Source organism: Pseudonaja textilis, chromosome 1, assembly GCF_049901715.1.
Source record: "Pseudonaja textilis isolate UNSWEBS1 chromosome 1, rPseTex1.2, whole genome shotgun sequence".
NCBI lineage: Eukaryota > Metazoa > Chordata > Lepidosauria > Squamata > Elapidae > Pseudonaja > Pseudonaja textilis.
Window position 1 is genome coordinate 112,055,535 of NC_141990.1, and position 22,383 is coordinate 112,077,917.

Genomic DNA, 22,383 nt, shown 5'->3' on the forward strand with positions numbered 1-22,383 from the left:
GCACATTGAACCATAAATTATTTACAATGGCAGGATTTATACAATGCACCAAACCAGTGGTTTCCACTTTCCTCTTATGCAGATCACTTGCATTATTGAAAGCTTCTGTGAACGGAATGTTTAATTCCTTATATGGATAACACTAGTTGCTGCTTCTTCTCAAACCATGTCATGGATGCTTTAAACTGGATTCTGGCCTTGAGAGGGGATCAGTTAGAGGTCTACATGATCCCGTTCCAGCTTTGATATCTCTATTTTTTCCACACAAACAAAATACTACAGAGCCAACGTATCCAGGACAAGATATAACTTCACAGGTAGTTAAAAGTCTGTAGAGATTCTCAGTCATCCAGGTCATGGTTGTCTCCGAGGTGCTTTTTCAGGAGACAACTGGACTTTCTTGGTTTTCTTTGAAGGCGTTTTGCTTCTCATCCAAGAAGCTTCTTCAGTATCAGAATCCAGTTTCTGAAGAAGCTTCCTGGATGAGAAACGAAACCTCTTCAAAGAAAACCAAGAAAGTCCAGTTGCCTCCTGAAAAAACACTTTTGGGATTCACAGGCTCTTTTTTTTTATCACCAAGCAATCTCAGATGCTTAAAATAAATTCAGTAATCTGAACGGCATCAAGAGGCTGACTCTAAGGACGGTGAAAGCCGTCCTATCTGGATCCGGGGCTAGTCCCCAAAACTGGGCTGCAAAAATCCGGATGATCGTAAAAAAAGACCGTCCTTAGGAGCCAGCCTCTAGATGCCGAGCCTCCCAGAGGACTAGCAACTTGCTCTGACTTTGGGACGATGTACCGAGGCGTTTTCTGGGACGCACCACTGTGCTGTACGTCCCAGAGAAGGTAATGACGGTCCTGCCGCCGAAGCTCGGAGCTCATGGTTGTCCCCAAGGTGCTTTGTCCCTTCAATGGAAAAGTATCAAGGTGCAAAATCCCCGGGCTGAAGCAAAACCCGCTTCAATGCCCTCCTTCGCCGCCGCCCAATCAAACACCTTCCCGCCCTTTTTAGCTACACGGAGTTCTGCTTGCATCACGTGACCAAGGGGAGACGGGAAAAAGTAGCTTTTTTTTTCCATAATCCTTCTCGGCGTTCCGGGTCTACGTCACCGGCACCTAACCTATGACGGCACTGAGCCCTGGCTTCTTCGCTACGGCGGCCGCGTGGGTTCATTTAGTTGCCTAGGTTACACCCCCTCCCCCTCCGCCGATGCCTGTAACTTTCTTCTACCAACGGCTTCTCCCTTCGCCGATTCTTCCTCCTCCGCGGGTGAACTTACCTCCTCCGCCTCCGGTGCCTCCTGAAGGGGCGACTGGCTCAAGCAACTGCGCGGGGCCGGAGCGGCGTGGCTCTGCGTCCCCTCAGCCCTCGGTAGGGAGGCCTGCAGAGGAGGTTGACTGAGAGGGGTAATTAATTCCTCGCTAGTGGCGACCCCCGCTATCGCGAAACGAGATTCGGCTTTGCTTCCAGATCCCGACCCCTTTACCCCCTAATGGATGGTCGCGTAGATGCTCCCAGAAGAAATGGGCGCGCAGGGAGTGTGTAACAGGTCCCCAGCATAGCTTATGCTCGGGAAACCAGCGGCCGGGGGTGGGGGTAGAATGGGATCGGAGAGAGAGGGGCGGTGAGCCCGCCAATTTTTTGCTACCCCCGAAAGATCGCCCATATTTTTGCCGCCCTGTCTGAACAGGGAGCCGTTCACCTGGACTACCACGAAGTGAACCGAAAAGCGACATGAAATTGTCTGCTCATCCTTCTTCCCTTGATATCTCTTGCCTCGGGTTTAAGCTTCCCCGTTGAATGGTGATGCTCGGATTCCCTGCGTAGAGGTTGCCTTGAGCAAAAGCTGTAATTAAAGTCTCCTGAAAGGGTCCTTAAAGGCCTTCAGGACAGGTAGTCCTCGACTCACTATCGTTTGTTTAGTGACCATTCAAAGTTTAACAACTGGCATTGAAAAGAGTGACTTAGGACTGTTTTTCACACATATGACCGTTGTGGTGTCCCCATCGTCACACGACTGGCGTTCAGATGCTTGACAACTAACTCACATTTATGATGGGTTGCAGCGTTCCCGGGTCATTGCAACCTTTTGCAGTCTTCTGACAAGCAAAGTCAATGGGGAAGCAGATTTACTTAACAACCGTGTGACTAATTTAACAACTGCAGTGATTCACTTAACAAATGTGGCAAGGAAAGTCATAAAATTGGGCAAAGCCTACTTAACAAATGAGTGAGAACAAACAAGTGAGAACACTTAACAACATAACTTTTGGCTCAATTGTGCTCCTAAGTTGAGGACTACCTGAGCTTGGTGGCCAGCAGAGTATTTTGATAATGACCTGAAGACAATGGACCAAACAGTCTAATCTGATGGTACTGGTTCTCACTGAAAATGCTAAAATGTGAGACCCATTGAGGAGCTCTGAGATAATCTGTCTAAACTGATAGAAAATAGGAAAGACAGATAATGTGATCCAAACTGTACTACTGTACTCAGTGGTTCTTGCTCCTTAGTCTATTTAAATTGCAATCAGACATGGATAACTTTGACGTTTATAAATGTGACAAGGCTGATGAATGTAGTGATTAAAGTATTGGAGACCTTGGGAGACCCAGGCGCCATAAGCTTCCTGGGTGACTTTGAGACGGTTATTCCCTCTTAAATCCAATCTACCTCATAAGGGGGTGATAGTGGAGCAAAGTATTAGGAGGAAGCACTCTTATGTGCTGCCTTGAGCTCCTTTACAGTATAAAAGGCAGGATACAAATCTAATGAAAACGATTAAAAGACAGTCTTACTCCATTTGAGTTTGACTCCTGGCATTCATCCATGTTTTCTTTGCAACAATATGAAACCATACCATAGCCATTTTCTTAGTGTAGCCGAATGTTTCCTGATGGGTCTTCCATCCAAGTGCTGTAGTAATCAGGCCTGATCTTGCTTAATTGTTCCATGCTGAAGATTAAATTAGATACAGTTGTTGGATACATTATGACAAAGATCACAGAGTTGGTAGATCAGAATATGGTTGGGTGCTAGTTGGGTGTTAGGAATTACTAAGAAAATAATGGAATATAAATAATTTCTGTAATACAACATTTAAATATACTGAATTGTGTATTTTCTATGGTATTTTGTATTCAAAACATAAAAAAGAATGGGCATAAATATAAAAAAGTGACAAATATGTAATTACAGATGTGATTGTGGTTTCGGAAATGGTGTTTAATTTTCTAAAATGGTTTCTAGAAAAAACGAATAGAATATTTTTCTATTTCATCTATTGTTTGATTTAATGCGGGAGAAGGAAATTGCATAGTAAGTTGCTAAAGAAGTTTTCTAATGTGCTATTTGGTAATATATAAAAAAGTTGTTGTTTTCCTGGAGTGTAGTTAGAAAAGCTGATTAGAAAATCAATAGCAGTGAGAGATAACACAACCCTCTGTTTTCTATCTGCTTATAAACTCCCAAGAGGTTTCTAATCTGTCTTCTGTTGGAGAATGATCAAGCAGTGCTATTATCATCCATGGTTAACAGATATGTATCTGCTTGGTAAGAATTGGATTCATTCAGCTGAAATTTTCAAAATGATTTCAACAAAGTAGACTATCTAATGAAGAAAACTGGTTGATTAAAAAAATGAAATAAAATGTTCTTATAAAACATATATTTTATTCCAATCTTATAAAATACAGTTCTTATTGAATTTTATTATATATATTCTCAGTAATGTCATTTTTGTACCTTTAAAATGGTAGGTAGATATGTGTCATGGCAAATGGATTTGTCATAATTTTGTGTTGGAGATTTTTTTCTGTTAGAATGTTTTATGAAATTCAAATTTCTGCCTCCACTGTCTTTAATGAATTGAGATGAATCATTAGAAATAGAAACTGTTCTTAGTGCTAAAATCACTATTTAGTGAATATTTTATGCAGTTGGTTGCTATATCTAAAGAGCATAAAACATTTATTTATATTAGAAATTATTCTGCAAATGTTTTCTTTTTCATTGACAGAGTACACATTGATGGATCTTAAATTATTTCAACAGTCTTTTGTAATGTGCCTGTCTACTTCTGTTGAATCAAGAATATAGCATTGGATCATTATCTGGTTAGCATGAGTCAATAATATTTTTTATTTAAATTTGGTGTAGAAATGTTTACATTATTATTGACGTCTGTAGAAAAACAAATGAAAATTGTATATTTAAAAATAAGGAGATAGACAAATACTGGTAGCATAATATTTTGAAATAATGGTATTTAGAAATCAGCTTCACAAATATTTTTAAAATATGTATTGAAGCCAATGGTTTTCCGGTTATAATTAGTTTTGACAGTTTATTTGAACCTATTATTATGCTTTAGTGATTAATATTAATAAAATGCACATCGCAGGGACCATATAGTCCATCTCAAAACTAAGGACTTTGTGAACTGGTATTAATTTAATGGTTGTGTCTCTTGCATAAATGCTTGTACGTAAACAGATGGAATCCAGTGCTTTTATTCATCAGGTGATGATAGAAAAGATACTGATATCCTACAGACTTATTCCCATCACCACTCCATTTTGAAGGCATCTTAAAAGCTGGGGAGAGGCTGTTAGCTAATGTTACTACAGAATTAGAATGTAGGAATCATTGCATTCATAACTCCCCAAAGGCTGATTTGAAGGCTGTTTTCAATTAACACTGAATATATAACACATTATACAAAATGACTATATCTATAGGGTGGTGTGCAGTGGCTTAGTGGTTAAAATGCTGGGCTTATCAGATGGAAAACTAACAGCCTTACAAGCCTGTACAGGAAGTCCTCGACTTACAACAGTGACCCTTACAACAGCACTGAAAAAAGTGACTGATAAACGTTTTTCACACCATCTTTGAAGCATCCCCATGATGATATGATCAAAATTCAGATGCTTGGCAACTGGTTCATACATATGACCGTTGCAGTATCCCGGAGTCATGTGATCAACTTTTGCAATCTTCGGACAAGCAAAGTCAGTGGGGAAGCCAGATTCACTTAACAAAAGGGTTACTAACTTATCAACTGCAGTGATTCACTTAACAATTGTGGCAAGAAAGGTTGTTAAATGGGGCAAAACTCATTTAACAAATGTCTCACTTAACAACAAAAATTTTGGGCTCAACTGTGGTTGCAAGTCAAGGTCTACCTGTATATAGTTGTATAACAATATACAAAATGGCTATATCTATACAGAATACAAAAAATAATGCTAATTGTATCTATGTGGAAGAAGAGAGAAAAATGAATAGTAAGCATTCTTAATAGATGAATTGAGAGCAGTAGTGGAAGCACCATTAGTGCAAAATGCCACATCATGCATGTGAACAAAATATCCATTTCAATTAGGATATTTTTTGGGGGTATTGAAACAGTTATAGTTTAGTCTAAGAGTGTTTTAAGCTTATTATATGGATTTTGCTTTCCTTGCCCCAAAGCAACAGGAGCTTAAATTTGGTGATGCATTTGGAAAAATGTAGTTAGTCCACCTTCATTATAGGCCAAGTGAAGTTTTATAATATAAGCTTAGAAAGTAATAAATTTAAAATTCTGGCTACAATAATTACATGTTCCTTTTTCATTTCAGGATCTGTTTGATCACTCCAGTGACTTGGGAAGTTGAACTCTATTGCTAAGTATGGCTCACCGGTTTTCAATTAAAGATATAGATGAAAAGTTTGAGCAATTTTTAAAAGAGGTACAGATATATTTGTATTTGTCTATTTTCAGCCTAACGTTAGAATATTGAGTCCTTTTCTATAATATTGTTAAATGTCTTATCCTGACATCAACTCATATTTATATGAATTTATATTAGAGCAGGGGTCCCCAATCCCCGGGCCACATACTGGTCCACGGCCTTTCTGGAACTGGGCTGCGCAAGCAAGCAAAGCTTCATCTGCGCATGTGCGGGATATAGGTAGCATGTGAAACCATCTCCCAGCCCCGTTCCCTGGTGCCCAAAAGATTGTGGGACACTGCTCTAGAGAACTCTAAGCAGTGGTCTATTAGGCATTTGTCAGTTTCAAGTATGCCTTTGATTCCCTCTCCAGACAAATCTGAAAGCTTCCATTAGGCAAACCTTTGCTCCTATATATTCATACAGTACATGTGAACAAAATGTTATTAGAGTTCAACCATTGTGCCATATAATCACCATCGCTTTTGTATTATCTATTCTATTATATATTATATAATATTATGTTGTCTGGATTTATTCAAGCTTGTACTCTTATTTGAAATGGTTTATTTTGATCAGCAATGAAAAACATTAAGGATTCATTTGTCCTGGCCATTTGTGTCCTCACTTTGAAAAAAATCTTCCAGGCATAATTCTGCTACAAGCACTAAGCCAAAACAGATCAGAGTGCAACTTTTAATATCAAAGCGTGTTTCAAATGAGATTGGCTGTGTTGGCAAAGAACATAATAATTAAACTGCATGGCTTATCAGAAGAATTATTTTTATAATTCATATGAGTGAACTCAGTTACACAAAAGTTGAAGTAAAAGGATCTACACATATTAATCTTCATGATGTAAACAGACAGATCTTTAAAGATTCTATAAGGATATTCTGTGCTCTTCAGGAACTCTAGTCATTGGGAAGCCTGATAATTGGCATACATAACTGCAGAATGAGGACAACGTTAATGATGAAAATGACAAAAACTAGGCAGAAATCAAAATATAAATTGCCACAAAATGGTGAATTTCTGCAGATATAGCCCAATAATTTTCAGTTATAATATCCCTTCTGCCCTGCAAATCTTCTCTCCTGTGCTCTTGGACAGTTGTGCATAATCTAGAAAATCTGTAAACATGCTTTCTTGTTGTTGTTTTTTCGATAAAAAAAAAAAAGATTTCAAAAGGAATGTGGCTTGAAGAGGAACCACACATGTTCTCCATTGCTGGAAATGGAAATGATCAAAAATAGAATCTGGAGAATAATCAGAGATGAATCTGAAGGCTAAATAGTATTGGAGGAATAGCTAGTAGCACAGTATATACCACACTTTATCATAAAAATGTGACCTGCTCCTCCAACAATTTATTATGGACATGTTCAGTGTAAAATTTTATTTTAAGAACTACTATATTTTAAGCACACTTCTTGAAATCAGTGACACTAAAACATGGCTGGCTCATAAAAATGAAGCAATAATAAATAGTAACAGCAAATTGCTTCTCTTTTTTTCAGTCTATTTCAGATGATTCACTTGGAAATGAACAAAATCAAAAAGTTATTCCTGAATCGGTTGAGCAGTCTAAAAATAAAAAGCATCCTGTGCCATGGTGGATAACAGAAGATGATTCAGATGATGGTAATGTACTGAAATTTAGTCTATGTAACATCTCTGCCACAAGGTGTCACTGAATCACTTTTGTACTATTATTTGTGTCTATATATACATGACTATGTGCGTGTATAAATTTTATGTAATTGTCTCTCAGGCCTAGCCTGGGAAGTGGGATGCATGACAACTCATACTAGACCTGCATGGAAATTACCTCCAATGAAGATGATTTCAACTTGTAGTGGATTGATTCAAGCTGGTTTTTATTCATATGTATAGAGATGGGGTTGTTTATGTGGGTGTATGAGAGAGAGGCAGAGAAGAAGAGAAAATGAAATAGAAATTGTAGGAGTAATTTTTTTTTAAAGAGGTGCTTAACACTGTTAAGCATAGTGTCTTTTTCTAAGCATGGGCAGCTGTTTCAGATGTTATTTTAAGATATATTGTGCTATATTCTACGTACCTTTTTTGCCAATAATTTTAAAAAGTGTATGATTATGTGAGTAACTATAAATAAGTTCATTCTTCTTTTTATAACACTTCAAAGCATTTTGTAATTGTCTCCATATTTACATAAACAAATAAGATTCAGGACAAGTAAATATTGGAGGTCAAACTTACATTCTTAATCATAAATATTAGATATCAAGTACCATTTCAAATATTCAAGGGTCATATTGTTGAGGAGTTTCTTATATTCATTGAGAAATTAACTATTAAACTGCAAATCACATTGTACAGGAACAATATTCTTTCCAACTAAATACCCAAATAGTGGATCTGGCAAATCTCCTCATCTGTCACATGGCTCTATTTTATAATAATGTAGTTTGGGATTTTTATATAACATTGTACTTTAATCATAAATCATTTATTCTGTTGCCTGTCCTCAAATGAAACTTAGTTGGAAGTAGCAATGTAAAGATCAATGTATTTTCTGAAATGGGTAAAAATCAAATAATATGATCACTATTGGATAAAATTTGGTAATTAGTAGTAAAGCTTAATGAACTTTACAGGATTTTAGTTTTGTGAAGAGTTAAGTTTCCAATGAAAATTCCTAATTCAGTGCCCTGTTTTTAATATAAAACATTTGTAAAGAAAAAAACCCATTATAATATTTATAGATCTTAAGCTACCATTTCAAAACGGATACTTTGAAGTATTCTTCTTTCTGATGAAAAATACACACACAAAAAAAAATAGCAACGAGATGATAAAAGCAAATCCAGTTGTTTAGCCTTATTTTTACTAAGCAGGATCTAGGGTTGCCAGCCTGCAAACGGAAGGACTCTTTGATCCACAATAAGCAGAGAGATTATTTTTTACCAAATGTCCTTTCCCGTATAAGTCCAGACATCTTGGGAGAGCAGGGGACTAGAATGAAAAGGATAAATTATTACACTTATGCCTGTGGGAGCAGGACTTACCTCATCAGTTTTTGGAATCTCATTATGTGTTTATACAAGTTTAGATTTTAGATTGTTATGAGTATATGATTTGTAAATTTGAGATTTTCAGTGGTATGTTAATTCAATTATAGCTATTATAGTTTTTGAAATACACAGTCTGGGAACCAAAATGCTTGTTTAATATTAATCCTTCTAGGATTTTTTGCTGAATAACTAAGTAATATTAATATGAGAAACGTGACACCTTTCTTGAGCAATTTCAAAAATAGAAAGACAATATGTAAGCTGTGTATAATTCAAAATAGATTGTTTATCTTGAAATGTCTGTTAAGGCATTACTTCAGTTGTAAGAAATACAAAGTAAACTATCCAGAAATGCAGTCAAATAATGCTTAGAAGTAGAAATTATTATTTTTGTTGTTTTATTGTTACTTGAGAAAAGTTAGATTTGCAACAATTAACTGAAAATGCAACTCTAAATAAAATAAAATAAAAACTACCTACATACGTGCTTTCTAGTTTCTCTCCTTCGATGTAGCAGTGTTTTCTATACTTGTGGAAATTCTCTCATATTACCGGTAATTAGAGCAAAATATTATAATAGTGCTCTTGGGTGCTATTATTTTTAAATGAAAATCATCTCTGATTTCAAACTTTCATACTTGGCATATCTAGAAATTGACACTATCTGTACTCTGCTTTTTTTATTCTTGGTGGTTTGATTTTACTTTTCGCTTGCTCACTGTTGCAATCTTTTCTGTTATTTTCTTTAATTTCCAAAGTTCCAAAAAAGAGCAAATTTATCAAAAGTTTATCAAAAGGGAATGAGAAGAAACTTACTGGAAGAAAAGATGCAGTGGCTGAAGATTGTGAAAAGAGGATATCATTTTCAGATAATGAGCCTGGTACTGGATTAAATTTCTTGTTTATAGATGCCAATGTTTGATGTTAGCTGTGATGTGTTGTGACTCAAAATTAATTTACCGGTATTCTAGTAACAATGCTTTTACTTTGTTACTATTTTTTTTCTGATCAAGTAAGTATGAGTCGTTGCCAATTATAATCTCAAGGGGAGTGAACTTGCTAAAATGATGGGGCTAATTTGCATATATGTAAGATTAGTTAATCTATGTCATCTACAAGCAGAATCGAAAATATTTTTAATCTGAAAATCTATTGAATCACTATGAATCAGGATATTTAATCGTATTTACTCTTGGACTGCTTTTAGGTGAGTCTTTTCTAAACCTTAAGCAGTCAATAAAGCGCTAGGTGGACAGTTCCTGTGTTTTTATGAAATATTTAATTCTATAAATTGGTTTGGAATCAAAAGCCATGTACATAAGCCATTGTTAAAAGACTTTCCAATATGATTTAAGTTAATGTTTAAATACACCATCTTGAAAAATCACAACAATCCTGCTATGATTCAAATTAAGTTAATGACAAGAATATGAGAAATCTGATTTCTTTGATGGCCAGTCAGTCAAGTGAAAGCCCATGTTGTAAGGCTACATTTTTTTTAAAACTAGTCCTATAAAGAAGCTATGTGTATTATATAAAAGTGATGTTGGTTCTTCATCTAAATGATTGATCTTCTGTTGCAAAATGAATTGAGTTCGTTTGAAATATGTTGGTGAATATTTTGTGTAATCTTAGGAAAATTATACTCCAATTATATTTATAAAAGTGATTTATTCATTTGCATATTTAGGATTTATCAAACAGCTAAAGAATTATTCTCTCTGTACTGCAGTTCAATTTGCGTTGTTCAAAACAATATATGTAACCCACCCTTAAAAATGTTAATTAGGCAATACCATATTTTTCTGTTTTGTAGTTAAATCTGTTGTATTTTTCAGTAACATAATTTATTGATAATTACATTTCTAAGACAAATAGATCCTAGGTCCTCTGGTGTGAATCTAGGTTTTTTGTTTATTAAATTATCAGTGGAATAAATGAGAACTGGATGTTCATTTGTTAACAGTAATCTAGAAAATAAGCTTGTCATTTTGTTGTGTTAAGGAATTTAATTGCCATAAAAATACAAAGTATTCGGTGGAAAGCATACATTGGGAATATTACTTTTCACATCACAATTCTTGGGTAGCTTTTTAGATCAAATGCAATGTGTAAAGTGTTTTGAAAATGGAGATTTTTTGTAGGCAAAGTATTTGTAGCCATCATTCCATATATTTCTGTGTTTGAGTATAGATTTATCAATATTCATTCCCCTTCCCCTTGGCTATGTTTTAAGGTATACGTGACACCAGCAATAGCTTTCTGAAATCACAGAAACTTTCTCCTTCTATTGAGGAAGTAGATGAAGATTTTGGAGAAGACCTCCAGCTTCCGCAGCTTCATGGTGTTTCTGTCTCTTTAAGCAAAGATAGTTTGGAATCAAATGGTAAAAGTGCTTCTGGCATTAAACATCTCTTTTACTATGCTATACTTTAAGAATTTGCTAACGAATATATTGCAAGCATAGACTACCGGTAGTTATTTTTTAAAGTGGTTTTTATGTTGCATAGTTCTGAAGAAATGAAATGGTCACTTCAAAATAATATTATATTATATATTGCCACAATTTAAAATGCACTGTGATTGATTCAAGGATTGTTTTTCAGCTCAGCTCTACAAAATACATAGGCTTTAGGTTTCTGTACTAGTTGTATAATTGCCCCAGTCCAATAGTTCATTCAAACCATATGAGCTCACAAAACTATCCTGCTATACAAAGACAACTCATGTTTCTTTTTTCCTCTTTTTTTCTTTTTTTCCCCACTGGGAACCAGTCTGCCCACACATTCCTTTGTAGTCTTGAATTTACTTCCTATGTTTAAACAAATGGGAATTTAGAACCATATGCTAATATTCTTCCTTAAAATGCCTGAATGTCATTTGGCAGTTACAGTACTAAGGTATAAACTCATACGGTCATATATATTCTGATACTTTTATCATTTAGATTCAGTTGTTGCTTTGGGACCTAGTGAGAATATTTTGGGAGATGGATTGGATACTTTGGAAGAAGAAGAAGAAAAGGAGAAGTTTTTTGCTGACCTTGAGAAAGGAGCATCCTCTACCATAGACTACTCAAAATTAAATAAGGAACTAGATTCTAATGATTCTGAAATCCTGCACACATTTTTATGGTAAAGTAAACAAAAATAACAATAGTAGTTATTTGATGAATTGCAATAGTTTGGAAATATAACAATGAAACATTGTGAAAACAAATTGTGCTAAATAAATATTCATACTGTATTGTAGCATTGAAAAGTAGGATGGAGTAAGAAAATAATACCTTATGGATAACAAAAGAAATTTGAACAGGAAAGTGAGGTTGAAAGTTGGAAGCAAGCAGATATGTATGCACAGACTAGAAAAATGGCTTACCATTTGTGATTCTGTTCATTTATGAAACTGTTCACCTCTCAATGTTAACATACATAAGACATAAATAAATTGAAAAAATGCTGGCCTTTATAAGACCCTAAAGGCCTAGCTCTGCCAGCTAGCTTGGGTTCCAATGGGGGAACATCACAGTGGAAGTGGTTGATCAAGTAACAACAGATCCCACCTCTCTCCCATCCGGTTCCCTCCCCATATTTAATTGGATCATAATGTTTGGCTTGTATATGTACCTTTATATGGTTATAAGCCAATAAGTTACTCTGTGGTAAGCTGTGTGGCCAAATAAGTAACTAAGTAAAGTAAAGTAAAGTAAGTAAGTAAGTAATTAATTAATTAATTAATAAATAAATAAATATTCTGTGGTCGTCCGTATTTTTACAGTATTTTTCTTAGGTCCAAACTAAGATTAATGCAGATACAATCTAGGAGCAATACAATAGTAATTGAATACTGGGCTAGACTGAGATTTAATCTTTATTAGTAAAGGATTTTTCACTATTAAAGCCCTAATGGGCTAAAATATTTTTGAATTGTATATCTATAAATACAAGTAAAGCAAAATTGGTGGTTATAGCTTCTTTTTTAAAAAAACATACAGATTCTGTATTCTAAAATCATCTTTGGATCTGGATATTCACAAACTACTTCCACCCATCCTGCCTGCCTTTAGTTGCTTAGGAAAAATTTGGGGGTGGTTGAAAGGAATATTTTTGCTGTTAAAACAGCATAGCATTAGAATGAATATCCTCAATCAAGTATAAATAGAAAAATATTTTGTCATTCCTAATATTTTGCAGCAACCAGCCTCAAGTGAAACAGACAAAAGAAGAAAATGACAATGAATGTATGAGTCATGAAAAATCTGGTAATTTCAAACAATTTGCTTAGTAACTTACATTTAATTACTATTTACTTACACAGTATTGATTTCCAAAGGATGTTGTCAATTTATTATTTCATTGTACAGATTCATGAAAGCCAGTAATGAGATGTTACATTAATTTAAAGGGCAGTTTCCCATTAGTCAAGAGTTATTTGAGACAAATAAGAAAATATTGTTGCCATTAGCTGGATTCAGAGAATATGTTACATTGCAACAGAATGTAAAGGCTTTATGCAACCAGTGATTGTAGAATAGGTTTGGGTTGTTTTTTTTCCAGTATCTGCATATATACTTTAAGACAAAACTGGACACAGTTTAAATCGAAAGAATTCAAATCATATCTTAACGCTTGCTTGCACCATTACAATTCAGTGAGAAACCTGTAACATTCTGTTACTCCTGTAATATTATTCAATTTATAAGCACAATTACATAGCTGATTATTCTGCTGGCAGAAGCTATAACTGAAAGTGTTCCCTACTGTTTGATCTCATCCAATAAAGAGTGAAATAGATCCATGGAAAGGAAAATAGCATTGTTTCTCTTATTTCTATTGAAGAACTAAACACAGACTTTCCTGCAAACTTTCAGGTGATTATAGTGAGGATTTTGAGGAAAATTCAGAGTGTAATGAGGACAACAAAACTGAACAGGTTGTCACGTCTGAAGCTACTGTGAGCATTTGCGATAAGTACAATCACTTCCTACTTTAAATATTATGGTTTAAATGTTTTATCCGCCTCTGGGCTTACCTAGTTATTTACAGTGTTGTCTAAAGCTTGTCTTTTGAGATGTAAGGACCACTGAACTCAGTGGAATATGCATCCAGGTGAGCAGTCATGGGACGCCATGCACTGAAACCCCAAATGTTCAAAGATAGAAATGTGCCATACCGTTGACTTTTAATGCATTGATTGGCTTTGCTCCTGAAGATACATATAGCTTATAACATTTCTTATCTGGCATCTAATTATGTTCAGGGCTCTTCAGGCAGTTTATACTTCTGGAATCATAAAAAGATAGATTACCACTATAAAGCAAAACTATTAGAAGGATAAAAGAGCAGTAAGGGTTCAGCATCTATGCCAAAATCACATAACAATAATGATATGATCTTGATGCCAAACATAACTCTCTTGAGACATACATACTGTTTGTAATATATTTTTAAAACAGATTTGGGAATCACAGGACCCTGTAATGATAGAGCAAGGAATATCTAAAGGCATATGTTCCTTATTTAATAAAAGCTGAATCAAGTTTCTAATATTTAAATGATATAATGTATTATCAATCTGTACAACATTAAACTTTATATATGAAACTTCTAAATATCAACAAACGGGCATGTATATGAATAAATAATACATTCTAATCCAATAGTATAAAATATTACCATCTAAATTTTCTTGTATTCATAGCTATTTTCTCTGCTTTGTATTTTCATGTCCACTCTGATGTATTTCCAGCATAGATGAAGCATTGTGTTCAGTTTAAAAGCACTGAATGTATTAATCAGTTTTCTTCACCCAAATCATTCAATAGCAATAGTGCTTAGAGTTATATACCACTCCGTTGTGCTATAGCATTTTTGGAGTGGTTTACAAATATCAGCACATTGCCCTCAACAATCTGGATGCTCATTTTACCAACCTCAGAAGTATGGTAGGCTGTCAGCCTTGAGCAGGTCAGGTTTGAACTCCAGGCCGTGGGCAGAGTTTGCCTGCAATACTGCATTCTAACCACTCTGCCATCATGGCTATTAATTGTTTGGCTATGTCCAGAACAGAGAAAAGTACAGTGATTGGAATGATTTGCACATGTATTAATTACTTCCAAATATTATTTCCTAAAAGTATTATTTAATTTTTGATTTACTTTTTTTGAAAATAGTACTTATTTTGCTTATTTTTTATACCCAGAATTATAACTACGATTTTTAATTGTTGTACATCTTTTGACTTGATCTGTGGTGGGATTCAAATTTTTTTACTACCAGTTCTGTGGGCGTGGCTTGGTGGGCGTGGCAGAGGAAGGATACTGTAAAACCTCCAGTTAGAGGTGGTATTTGCCGATTCTCTGAACTACTCAAAATTTCCGCTACCAGTTCTCCAGAACTGGTCAGAACCTGTTGAATACTACCTCTGGACTTGGTGCTACTTAAATTTTATGCAAATGAAATATTAGTTTTATAGTACATCAAAATTTTAAGTTGTAAAATGATAAATTACTTCAAGAAAATTTCCTAATTCCTATTCAAAATATTTTTTTTTATGTGCAGGAGATTTATATATATATATGTATATTATTTCATTTTCTAGGAGGAAAGGACAAGCATGCTGGCTAAAGGTACCAAATTTATATAATATGAAATACATCTTATAAAATGAGTTTGATCTTGAATTTGAGAGACAAATTATCAAACATAATGGGCCCATATACTTGAATTTGTTTCGATGCCAGTTGTAAATCTATTGGCAAAATAGACTTCAGAAATGCTTTATGGATATCTGAAAAAAGTAAGTAATTTTCCTTTAATTGTACTTATCATAGGGCTGGCTTCCCCATAGAATAAAAGCAACCAACATTTATTATTAATCCTGATTTTTATTAGAAAAGATTGTAGGAATACTTCCATGTAAACAGTACTTATATCAGTCACTGTAACTGGAAAAAGATTTTACAGATTTGTGTTTATACAACTAACTTTGCCTAGGAGTCATTTTCAAAGACTGGTCAAAAATAAAAATGGTAACGTAAAATAAACAATTGACATCAACATTTATTTTTCAATTTTGGAAATATTTTAAAGTTTAAAATAACAATTTATGAATATATATTGGAGCTGTGTACTTTAATATTAGAGGCAAACTTCAGTAGAACACTCATCAGTCTCTATAAAGAAAAACATACTACATACTGGGAGAAAGTTCTGTCCCTTTGTATATATGCTTAAAGAAATCCCACTGAGTGACATAGCTTTCTTCCTAATTAGAATAATTGATATTGCGATCTTTTCCCCAACCATCTCCTATAAGCATGAGACATGATTAGATCCTGTTGGTGAATTAGCACATTTAGTTTGCATTTTAACATTTTTTGCAAATAATTTATGATTGTGAATGGTTTATCATTTTATACATAATTTAATCTTTTTCATTTTCTTATTTAAACCTTTTTATATTTTGACATATTTGTTAAATATTTATTATGTTCTCTTAAAGTTTCTTATCTAAACAATTTTTAGAATGTCTACCTATTACATTTTACTGCATGTTTCCCATTCCAGTGTTACAGATTGAGCGTAAGATTGGCATTACCTTTTTTTTATTTACACCAGGGGTGTCAAACTCAATTTCATTGAGGGACGGATCAGGACTGTGATTGACCGTGCAGTGGGGGGGGTGACCGATTGGGTGGGTGTGGCTGAATGAGTGCCCATGGCCACCTTGACGTCACTGGGCATGGCTGATTGGGTGAGCATGGCCAGCTTGATGCCACTCTCCAAACTGCTGGCATGTTTCCTCATTACGCTGGATAGACTGGGCCAAAGCCATGGTGGTCCAATTTTTCCTCTTCGCATTGGGTAGACCAGGCCAAAGTGACACAGGACGGCCCCTTACACTTCCCAGCATGGCCCCATGGGCTGGATCTGAGCACATTCCAGGCCGGATCCTGTCCACAGGCCTTGTGTTTGGCATCCCTGATCTACACTGATGTATAGTAGATACAATTCTTCTTCCTTTGTAGTTCTTCTGGATTCCCAGGAGTCAGTTTTAGAAACTCCAAAAGCCAATGAACAGCAAGATGCAGCTATGATAGAACAACGTACAGCTCAAGAAATTACCGCAGAAGAAATGATTGGAACAGGCAAGGCTACTTTCTGTTTTTTTTAATTATTCCTTCTATTGATTGTGCTCTAAACTGATATGGGGCAGGAGCAATCTGTCTCAATCCATTTGGGTTCATTAAAATTACTGTTTGGCTGTGTAGTTATCCATCTAACAAAACAAAACTTCCCACTGACTTCCCATTGTTTTCAGTGGCAGAAAACCCAGTATTTAAAATCAAAGGGCCTTAAAATATGCAACTGTAATTTAGATACTGTGTTTTTTCCCCACACATAATCAAATGGACTACCTCTAGCCCTATGTGCTGAATCTAGTTTTGAGATGAAGGAAAATGCAAGAAAAAGCAGGGAATGCTACTTTTCCGTTCTTTGGTCTTATTAGCTATTGAATTTAAGTTATAATACTGTCTGCAGATATAACCTACATTTTTTTACATTAGTGCTTTATTTAATGGGTTAGAATCTGCTGTTGTGATCTGACACAATTACATTTCAATCCTAAATGTATTTATTAGAAATACCATAATCCTGTTGAACTTGATGAAGCTCATCTCCAGATACGTTTGAATTTGAATCTCAGTGGAGGATACTTTATAATAAAAACATATATGGGATTGCAATGAAAGGGTCCAATAGCCTGTTGCCATGCCCTTTGTCAGAAGTTCCTAACAATGGAAAAAAATTAGAGCTATTTCCCTTTTCCTTTGCTCACTCATAAACTCTACTCTGAGCCTGAAAAATCCTGAACTAAATTGAATGCCTGCAAGGGGTTAAAAGTCCTGCTGCCTGATCAAGCTTTGGCCCTGTGTGACACTGGAATTTTGTTTATGTCACACTAGGTTAGTAGTGCTGTTATTTTACTGATTTGCTCCTCATGAATATTTTATTTTAGCCTACCGCAGCTGGAAACATTTAATTTTTCTCTTTTCAGGTATTTCCAGTGGGCAAACAAACAGCGACATTGAAGCCTTACAGCAAGCTTACCGTCATGTTGAACAGTCTTTAAGAGCTACAGATGAACAGGATGATGAAAAAATGGAAATGGAAGAAAGCTTAGTCAATGACACTTCACAAAATAAAGAAAGCTGCCCCCAAAATACTTCCATTACTAATTCTGGTAAATTCTGGTACTTCCCAAGATTGTTTTCACTTCACTTTCAATAAAATATATTCTGATCGCTGGACTGTGTTCTCAATCACAGCCCCTCTCCAACTATATAAATAGCTCCTTCCATGATAATACTAAAATTTCCCTTGCTATTGCTGCTTCTGCTTTATCTCTGATGACATCACTGTTTGCACCAGAACCCACCTCTGTGAATTGTGATCTCACGTGACTGCATTATGTCACTGATTTCCAAAATTGTGCTAATGATGCTAATTACATGACTCATGTATGACATCAGACTATTATTCTTCTAGAAAGGAGGGTAGGCCATTATTTCATGGGAAAGAGATTTTTGTCATTGAGCCTGATTCTTGCAAGTGTAGCTTCGTTATTCATGCCCAAAGCCAATATGAGGTTTCCCCACCCTTTTTAGGGGCTCTGAATAGGATGAGCAATTCATTTTCTTATATTGTAGCCATTGTGCAGATTGTTTCTTTCATGGAATAAAAGTCTTTCATGAAATCTCTTTCATGAAACTTCTCAAAGAAGAAACATGTTCTATTTGTAGAATGCAAAACGTTTTACAAATTTGACCATGAAATTTAAAAACTAAATATTTTCCTTTAGTTTTTTTTTAAATTAAATATATCAAAGGATGCATAACATACTAGTCTGTTGGTAAGAAAATAAAATCTCTTAAGTAAAGTTCAAGAAATTAAAAAAACAACGAAACACTGGCAGCTCATTCAGTTAAGTCAGTTAAACATAGATGTATACTGTAATGCAGGCCAGCATAATTGGTGTTGTAGTTTTCTAGCATATGAAAACACTTTAGAAGCACAATCTAGCCATCCAAGAAAATATATTATATTGAAAGCTACACTTTATATCTTGATTGCTTATCCTGATTGACTATCTGATTATTATGAGTTTTTTCCTCAGCTTTCAGGATTTTATTTTTTTGACATCCAACAAAATGAGTAATTCCTTAGTTAGCCAGCGGATTTATGATCTCTTGGTGGCAGCAATGGCTGTTCAGTTATTCAGTGTGATCTGATATTGGCCTAGCATTCCAATAAATTTTGTTATTTAAATATTTAGTTGATTTCTTAAATTGAGCTAATAATATAGAGCTAATGTGCTACGTGGTTAAAGTGTTGAAACCTGGACTCTGTTGTACTTACTGTGATTTGTGACCAGTCATTGTTTCTCAGCTCAACATATCATGCAAGATTGTTACTGTAGAAAAATAGGATATACCAGTATAAGAGCTGTGGTGGCGCAGTGGTTAGAATGTAGTATAGAATGCAGGCTAACTCACTCCAAGAGTTCAAACTCCACCAGCCTCAATGTTAACTCAGCCTTCCATCCTTCTGAGGTGGTAAAATAAGGACCCAGATTGTTGGTGGCAATATGCTGACTCTGTAAACCTCTTAGAGAGAGCTGTAAAGCACTGTGAAGTGGTATATAAATCTAAGTGCTATTGCAATAAAACCCTGAATAAAAGGTATTATATTATTGCTAACATATTGCATATTGTAGTTAATTAAATATAAATTTTCAGTCTAATACCATTCAGTAGCATTCTTTACTAACCAAATCACTAAACCAATAATCACTAAAAAGTCATACTTTAGAGAATTACTTCAAATTTGTTATTATTTATTAAGTTTTTATCCCTCCTTTCCTCCAGGAGCACAAGATGACATTTTTGAAAGCTGTAATTGTATTCTCACAATTATGAGGAAGCTTGGGCACAGAAGTAACAAATACCCTAAATCACCCAATATACTCTATGGCGAAATTTGATCTCACTGTTTCATGCCTAGTATTAAGAATAGGAAGGCTGCTATAGAAAATAAATATGTTAAAGATTGAAGCAAACTATGGTTATAAAAAAATAAAGCTTCAGTAGGTTCATTGTTGTAATTAGGAGGTCACAAATTACCCCAAAGAAAAAAAGCTGAAAATAATGCTTGTTTTTAGTTTAGTTTACTATTCTTTTTGTGTAGATAGCCAATGTCTTCTAGAAATGTACAATAACATGTAAAAGCAAAGTTACTCAAAACAGTTTAAAATCAGTGGTTAATACACTGTATTAATTACTGCAGAATGCAATAAGATGGACATAACAAACCAGTCCCAATATAACCAGGAATTATTTATGCCAACCTGTTAGTAATTTCTGACCAAAAAATGAAATTTCATTCCAATTTTATTTGAAAATACTTTTGTTACAGAAGTAATAACAACTATGTTGTTTTCTATCTTCTATCTAGATTTGCCTACCATAGAAGAACTGATGAAACCTATCAGAGCAGATTCATCTTTTGTCAGGGGATTTGAACTGGAGCCTATTAGGTATTCATTCTGGAAAATGCATCACATAGCCAATGAAATGCTCATGTTTTTTTTCTTTAATCCTTTTTAAAGTTAAGTTATTACTCCCAAAGTGTTAATAGGATATAATTGGCTCCTTGAGTACATTCATAAGATTTAAATATATCTTCGCTGCTAACATCTGTTTAATTTACCTGGACATATATGAGATACTTTTGTATAACTGCTACAAAGTGATCTGTTATTAATGCCATTATTGTTTAGTTCTGTCCTGCAGGATCAATTAATTGTTTTACTGAAGTTTGTGGACAATTATATAAAACTAGCGCGCAATTCAGTATCAAATGTCCATAATTTTTCTATAAGCTATTATTAATAGAAACCACAAATTTATTCATATGTGACTTTCTTTCTCTTCTATCTCATAGTCCTGTGAAAGTTACACAAGATCACGCAGATGGATTAATGAAGCTGTCTAAAGAACATCCTAATGATACTTCAGTGGAATCCCAAAACATTGGCTGCCTTTTAAACCATCACAGTGAACAAGAAAATACTTCTGTTTTAGAAGTTGCAAATGAAAGTATTGAAGATAGTCCTCATCTGAAAGTTATCAAGGAGAGATTAGCTGATAAAATTAAACATGATATTATGAAATTAAGCACTCAAGCAAATTGTTCAGCACTCTGCCATGAGAAGAAATCTGGACAGGTGAGCAGCTTTTCCTTGTCATATTTAAGGCACAAAGAAGCAGGAAAGTCAAGAGTTTTCTTCTATAGCTATAGCCAGCCCAAAATAAGCCGTTAAACAAAAGGCAACCTTTCAAAAAAAAGGAACCAATAATCAGCAGGACAAATCTATTTCATAACCCCAAAATTAACAAATAAGTATCAACAAGAAGCCATCACTGAGGACTCAAAAAGATCCGGCTTAGTAACAGAGTTTAATACTTGGGTACAGCTGCTGAGAATTTTGTTGGTTGAAACTCTGATCCTATTCTTCCAACCTATACTCCCTATTTCTTACTTATCTCCCACTTTCCTCATTTTTCTTGAAACAGCTGATTTCTAGGATTGTGAAATACGACTTTCAAGACATACCTGTTGACCACTTTGATTAGGTTACTGCTTAGGCAGCTGAGTATCTACTTGGTTCCATGATTTTATATGTGATGTTTGTTTATTTGGGATATAATCAAACTAATATAATTTTGGTAGAATTTATTTGGTAGAATTAGAGTTAAAGTTTGTCTTGCTGTCCTATAGAAATATAATTCAGTGATTACATAACTTTATTTTACATATTGAGCCTTTATTTTACATTCTGAAACCAAACTGGTCAATAACATAGATGTATGTGTTGTTTATAGGTGCATCAACCCAACACTTGGAATAAAGAGAATCCAAATGTAATACCAAATAAACAAGTAATGTATAAGAGTAGTAAAAACACAATGATTGTTCATAGAAAGAAACATTTGGGTGGATCACATAGTTCTGTTAGAAGCTCTGGATATGGAAAACTCAGTGCTTCGGTAAAGCACTTTCCTACAGTTAACGAGAAGACATTGAAGGAAAGCAACAAAAACCCATTTCTGAAAGTCAAATCTCTTCCAAAGCAGAAAGGTATATTTATCAAACATTTTGAATTGATATAATATGATATGACATGATATAATATGATAATATATATATAAAGAAACTATTAAAGGCAATGATAACTGATCTTTTTGACATATAATAATTATTCCAAGAAATATAAGGTATCTAAATAAAAAATTATATAGTCCTTGTTCCAATTTTTTTTTTAAAAAGACAGGCAGTCCTCAACTTACAACCGCAATTGAACCCAAAATTTCTGCTCTTAAGGGAACCATTTGTAAAGTGAATTTTGCATCATTTTATGACCTTTCCTGCCACAGTTGTTAAGTGAATCACTGAAGTTGATAAGTTAGTAACATGGTAGTTAAGTGAACCTGGCTTCCCCATGGACTTTGCTTGTCAGAAAGTCGCAAAAAGGTGATCACATGACCTT

At 34.7% G+C, this 22,383-nt stretch overlaps 1 protein-coding gene across 8 annotated transcripts in view; it reads left to right on the forward strand.

Moving 5' to 3' along the window:
- The first annotated feature begins 1,162 nt into the window (after positions 1-1,162).
- CEP162 (centrosomal protein 162) overlaps positions 1,163-22,383 on the forward strand; it is a 43,464-nt gene continuing 22,243 nt past the window's right edge. Inside the window, exons 1-15 of one of the 8 annotated variants that reach the window (XM_087914729.1) lie at positions 1,163-1,372; positions 4,021-4,117; positions 5,627-5,737; positions 7,240-7,363; positions 9,531-9,653; positions 11,009-11,158; positions 11,720-11,906; positions 12,966-13,033; positions 13,643-13,725; positions 15,373-15,400; positions 16,802-16,921; positions 17,833-18,018; positions 20,289-20,370; positions 20,778-21,060; positions 21,719-21,974. In XM_087914729.1, the coding sequence (XP_087770855.1) occupies positions 5,678-5,737; positions 7,240-7,363; positions 9,531-9,653; positions 11,009-11,158; positions 11,720-11,906; positions 12,966-13,033; positions 13,643-13,725; positions 15,373-15,400; positions 16,802-16,921; positions 17,833-18,018; positions 20,289-20,370; positions 20,778-21,060; positions 21,719-21,974 (1,750 nt within the window). In that variant the 5' untranslated portion in view covers positions 1,163-1,372; positions 4,021-4,117; positions 5,627-5,677. Of the gene's footprint in view, positions 1,408-4,020; positions 4,128-5,626; positions 5,738-7,239; positions 7,364-9,530; positions 9,654-11,008; positions 11,159-11,719; positions 11,907-12,965; positions 13,034-13,642; positions 13,726-15,372; positions 15,401-16,801; positions 16,922-17,832; positions 18,019-20,288; positions 20,371-20,777; positions 21,061-21,718; positions 21,975-22,383 lie in introns of those variants that run through there. The other 7 variants (XM_087914722.1, XM_087914761.1, XM_087914739.1 and 4 more) reach the window with 7 other exon arrangements.